Below are 6,000 nucleotides of genomic sequence, written 5' to 3' on the forward strand. Positions count from 1 at the left end.
GAATAAGCAGCAAGCACTTTGGCCATCCAGTCACACACTGCTCCTGAACAGTGAGGTTCAGCACGCCTCTGTTCCTTTATGCACAAAGCCTTCTGGCTTGCCTTTAGACTAAGGACACAGGAATTAAACACGAGTTTAGTGGCCAAAACAAGAATGATCATTAGTCCCAATCTGTACTGACTTTAACCATTCTGTCTTGAAGGTAAATGTTACAAAGTCCCAAGGCTGAGGGAACATTTTGTGCTGCTGATCATGAACTCCCCATCATCTCTTTGCCCGTTAGGCTCCAAGCACAAGACCATGGTCGAAGCTCGGAATGGTGCTGGTCCCATCAAGTCTTACCCTAGGCCTGGATCCCGAATGAAGGTGCAGAATGGCAGTAAAGGCTCAGGACTGCAGAACAAAACGTTCCATTGTGAAATCTGTGATGTCCACGTTAATTCAGAAATTCAGCTTAAACAGGTAACTTGCACGTATCTTGGAGCTCTTTGTTGGTTGACATTGTGTTGCAGTGTTGTAGGTGCAGTGTAGGGCTGTGTGAAGATGTGTTGGTGAATACTAAATGAACTTAGTATTTCTTATTTTTCTTCCCACAATTATTTCTAAATATTTCATCATAGGTCAAGTTCACCTAATTATTTCAGTTAGGAAAAACAGGCTTGATGGTTGTAAAAGCAGAGGTGACAGTATCTATGAATGACATAGCAGATCTCATTTAAAAGTTTTCTGTGGTTCAAGATAGAGATTTGAACCTTGTTCTCCTAACTATAAGAAATTCTGGGTTGAAATTATCTTTTGGTGCTGTTTTCAGTCTGCTGGAATAATGTTTAATGCTATGTGAGAAGGAAAACATGACTCAAATATCTTGGTTTGGGACAATCACCAGTTGGTAATACTGCAGATATGTCTGAATTATGTAGAATGACATTCTCGTTAACAGCGTAGCTGTTGTGTGCCCGTGGAGCTGTTCTCTGTCTGAGCCAATTAGCCCAGGGTTCAGAGCTGTGTCCATACAAATGCAGTGATTCTGACACCCAAATGGGAACCTCTGACTGGATGGTGCTGTGCTGTGTGCATGTGTCCTCTCATTCCCTGTTTTTTAGTTAGCTGTAAGATAATATTAAATTGCATGTGTAGACATATCCCTGGGTACTAGTTCTTCCTTCAGCTAATACTGAATTATTTACACAACTGAAAGTATCAGCAAGATGGAAATCTGTTTTTTACTTCTGAATATCCCTCTGACCTAGTGATTACAGCTCTGTCTGGTTTAAAGCTCCTCAAGTGGAAAAAGGAAATACTAACCAAAATATCAATAATTTGCAAAGTCTGTCTTAAATCACAAAATATGCTGTATTTGATATGCTCCAAATTGTTATGTTTAATTTAGCAAAACTCATCTTTGCTCTCTCTAAAGAACCTACTTTATCTTTCAAACAGAGGCTTAGGCATATCCTGCTGATAAATAAATTTCAAACTCTAAACTGAGAAATGTTTAAAGAGGTAATTAAATGTGAGGATATTTATTTCAGCACATTTCCAGCCGAAGGCATAAGGACAGAGTTGCAGGAAAGCCTATGAAACCTAAATATAGTCCTTACAACAAACTGCAGCGCAACCCAACTATTTTAGCAGTAAGTATTTTAATTTCTCATCACTGTCTGTGTGAATTTGTGACCTTGGGGACTCCCACTGCAGAGAGACAGGAACATGACAGACCTGATGCATCTGCAGCCTGTTTTCCCCTGCAGGCTGAGTCTGCACAGGAATCATATTTGAAGATAGTTATGTATTCTGTCTGCCCAGTCCAAGGCATGCAGACAGCACTGCAAGTATTATTTACTGCTAGAAAGAAGGGAATAATCAGTGGAAGGGGGAATAAACCACGTGCCCCATAGAAAGGTATCGGCTCTGCTGGGTGAGGGCTCTTCTTTTTGAAGGCAGCAATGGGTATACTCTGTCTTTTTGCCCACCTGAGATAACTCTAAATTATGATAGATGCAGTCAGGGAAAAGGACTTAGGATGATAAGATATAAAAATACTAGAGCTCATTCTCTGTGTACAGCAAACCAGAGTGCTGTGTGGATGTATTAGTTGGTACAAAAGAGCCATCAGGTGTTTAGGAGAATTGGCTGCCTGTGTGTTCAGGCTGTGTCTGTCACTGGCTATCAAACACCTGACCTGTCCCTGTGCCACTGGCCAATCCCTGTCACACCCACCTGCATTTCTGGGAATCCCCCAGGCTGGCCTTACCTATCATCTGCAGCCAGAGTTCAGGCTGGCTTTGTCACAGCACAGTTTGCATGTTTATTTGCCCATGACACAGCCAGTATTTTATTCATTAGAGAAAAGTCCTTGCCACCTATGGCACAAAACCAGTTTACAGGTTGAAAAGAGAAATGCAAATGTGTGTGTGCAAGAGAAAGCACGTGAAAAACCTATAAATGCTAAAATATGGATATGTCTTTGTAATGGTACAGAAGCAAATGGAAACACTGCAGGCTTCCTCTAAGTCTCCCCACTCGACAGGTTCTGCCCATGCTAATCTTCTTCACTTGTATAATACATCATTTTATCATCTATTGCATAAGGAGAGACCACCAATTATAAAGGAAGAACATGAGTATTTTTGCTTCCAAATTCAGATGATTTTAGTGCAAACCGTTTTCAGTGAGAGATATAGATATGAGTGTAAATATTTCTGATTAGCTGTTTCACCATAAGCACCAGCAACTCTTGTAGATCATAAACTGAGTCATATATGTATTTCAGAAAAAATTTGTTTTGTTATCAATATTAAATAATATTTCTACCTTGAAAAGAGAAAGTCTGCATTGGAAAGTGCAAAGCTGACTGGCCTATTACCACCTTCCCATCTTGTCCACTTTACTTTTCTACAATTCATTTTTGCAAGTGGAAAATTTGATTTTTGATATTGAAGTCTTAATCATGGGGATATTTTTAATTTTTTATGCACAGTTATAATTTATATTAAGTTACTTGCAAATTATGCTTCCTTCTAAACACCAGTGGGATGGTCTCTAGACTCAAGAGATTTATTTGTCTTTAAATATAGGATTTGATTGCTTTAATTGCCCTGGGAGTAAGAGAGCAGTGCAGGTAACCTTTCTAAGCAGCTGTTAAGAGGCTTCTGTGAGAAGCCACAGTGTTCCCTTTGCCAGGGTTCACTTTTTCCCTCATGTAAAAGTGGGCGAACTGTATTTACATTGCTTTTGTGTGTGTGTTTTATTCCAGGCAAAACTTGCATTCCAGAAGGACATGATTAAGCCCCTGGCACCTGCTTTCCTTTCATCTCCTCTTGCTGCAGCTGCAGCTGTATCATCAGCTCTGTCCCTCCCTCCCCGGCCCTCGGCATCCCTGTTCCAGGCACCAGCAATTCCGCCAGCCCTCCTCAGGCCAGCCCACGGGCCCATCCGGGCAACGCCTGCCTCCATACTCTTTGCACCATACTAATTTATTGAGGTGAAAGGGAGATAACTGTGGCCAGTACGAAGGGTAAAGGAAAGCAGGAAAGGGGCTGAAATTTGAAAATGTTTCTCTTTTGCAATGGCATCCAGCATGACTCCTCATCCAACCGCATCATAAAATTCATCACTGACAGCACTGCGTTTTGGAGTCTAGACAACTCTGTCTTCTCTCTGTTTCTATTTTTTTAATCAAAATAGTGTGATTTGCTTAAAAATTAAATTGCTCATGAAATTTATACCATTAAAGATTCACGCATCTATTCATTGTTTTCTTTTTTTTCTTTTTTTTTTTTCCATTTGTATGATGTACTTTGGAATCAAGGAACATAAAATATTTTCCTGACAGACTTGAAAACTAGGGTCTTCCTCACTCACACCTATGTAAATACTTCTCTGAAAAGCAACGGGGTATAATCTAATGTGGAAAGAAGGAAAAGGCAGATGAACCAAATGCTTGAGTGCAGATAACATCTCAAAAAAGAATTGCATCCGTTCTTTTCGTGTGCTCTTGTTGACAGGGATTGTGTGCTGTCCTAGACCCCAGTACTGGTGTATCTTGTGTAGTACTACAGATGTACCATGTCTGATTTTAATATTTTTAGTTTCTGTGCAAATGTTTGAAAGCAATGCAATGCTGAAGCTTTTAATTATTTCTTTTGTGTCATACTTTATTTAGAGAAATCAAAAATAGAAAGCCATATAACATAGACTTAAGATTACTGCTTGTTTGCTACTTTCATTTAACTTATTTTTGTTGTTTCTTCACTGGTGTTTCTAAGCAATGTTTAAAGAGAAAAAAAGCTTTTCAATTGCACATTGCCACAGCTCACATGCGTTGTTCAAAAAGACAATGGATCAATGTGTTTGTACGTAAATATCCTGTTTTCCTAATTTCTAACTCGTTTCCTTTGTAATGATGCTGCATAACATTGTGGCTCCCTAATGCAATAATGTACAGAACATAAAATATTTATAACTGACCATATTCTCTGTTTACTGAATATATTGCAGTAATGTCCCACCTATCTTCTTACCTCCCCAACCCTTTTATAAAGGTGAATCAATATGCAGTGCTCAGATTGGAGTCATTATGTGATAATGGGGACTACAGGTGGAAGAAAGGAGAAAAAAAAAAAGAGAATTAACTTTTAGAGCATCTTTATCAGCAATCCATAATAGTAAGATGTCTGTGTATTTTTTTAAATGTACCTTTTCAATAAAATAATAAGAAAATTATACATGCTTATTGTGTTTTAATTGGTACAGGGGAAAAAAAAGCCTGAAACAAATTTAGCTAAAGGAGTCTTCCAGGAGCAGACAAAACATTGGAATCACAATAAAGTATAATTACAGAACCTGTGTTTCTTTCCCTCGTGTTTTAATATCTTTTCCTCACTGTAGCCTGCAACAGCCTTTACTGGGGCTTTTTTGCAGCAAGACTGTAAACATTCACTACATCAGAGTTTTGGAGGAAGATGCAGCAGAGACAGGGGTATGATTATGTGGGTGTTTTACTGTACTACCAAAATGCTACACCATGGTGGTGCCGTTGCTCATGGAGATTAAGGATTAACTTTAAAACCAGCCTGGGCAGACTTGAGACTGGAAGCAGGTCACGGGAATCAGGGCTTGCTCTGAGGTATGGGCACAGTATGCAGTTGCTTGACTCAGCAGCAAGCTTTTGAAGGGAGGTGTGTGGGGAAGCTTTGAAATTATCTTTTTTTACTGCAGAAAAGCTTAGTCTACTCTTTAAAAGTCTGCTCTTTGTTAATAAAAAGTGGAAAGTAAGGAGTACAAGAGTAAAAAGACTGAACTGCAAGACTATTAGGGTTAATAGGAAGCCAACAAGGCCATTACAAATCCACAAAGGCCAAGGAAAAAAAAACGACAGAAACTTTATAGCAGAGATTTTACAGACCAAGATGTACCTCATAGTAGCAACATTATTAGAGACCATTTTGTGCAAGTGTAATTCTCCCCAGTTATTACTGTTCTGTGGAGCTGTGTTGTGAGAGGATAATTCGCTGAAGAATCACCCACCAAAGGGGTGGGTAAGGGAATCCAGGCTTTTAGCATCCTCTGAGAGAGCAGTTACCTTTGTATCATCTTGTGGACTTTGAGGATCACAGGGTTACAGGTAGACACCCTGCCATGTGCATCTGACTGTGCCTGGTTTTGCAGGGAGTCAGATTTAACTGCTCTGCTCCCTTCAGAAGAGTTAATTCCATCAAGAGCCTGTTGCTGTCCAACATGAGCTAGGTTTACAGAATTCTGTATTTTAGCTGGTTCCTTAGGAAACAAGAGTTATCTGTGTATTAAACCACTGTTGTTTTGGGTTTTTTTTTTTCTTTTTATATTCTACTGTTGATGGTGAGAAATTTAAAGCAATTACAGGTTTCTGCAATTGAAAATGTTCCTATATGAAATACAGAAAAGGAGGGGACTGGCTAAGTGTGTGTAGATTTCTTGGACAGATTATTATTTCAAAGAGCATCTTAAAATGGAGAAATA

General features: G+C 39.2%; 1 protein-coding gene across 4 annotated transcripts in view; it reads left to right on the forward strand.

The window, feature by feature from the left end:
* ZNF385B (zinc finger protein 385B) overlaps positions 1 to 4,499 on the forward strand; it is a 125,899-nt gene extending 121,400 nt beyond the window's left edge. For all 4 annotated transcript variants that reach the window (XM_066322720.1, XM_066322722.1, XM_066322721.1 and 1 more), the window contains 3 exons: positions 284 to 462; positions 1,533 to 1,634; positions 3,257 to 4,499. In XM_066322720.1, coding sequence (XP_066178817.1) covers positions 284 to 462; positions 1,533 to 1,634; positions 3,257 to 3,475 — 500 coding nt within the window. In that variant the 3' untranslated portion in view covers positions 3,476 to 4,499. The remainder of the gene's footprint in view (positions 1 to 283; positions 463 to 1,532; positions 1,635 to 3,256) is intronic.
* Positions 4,500 to 6,000: the final 1,501 nt, after the last annotated feature.

This window comes from Sylvia atricapilla, chromosome 7 (genome assembly GCF_009819655.1).
Source record: "Sylvia atricapilla isolate bSylAtr1 chromosome 7, bSylAtr1.pri, whole genome shotgun sequence".
In the NCBI taxonomy this organism is placed as follows: Eukaryota; Metazoa; Chordata; class Aves; order Passeriformes; family Sylviidae; genus Sylvia; species Sylvia atricapilla.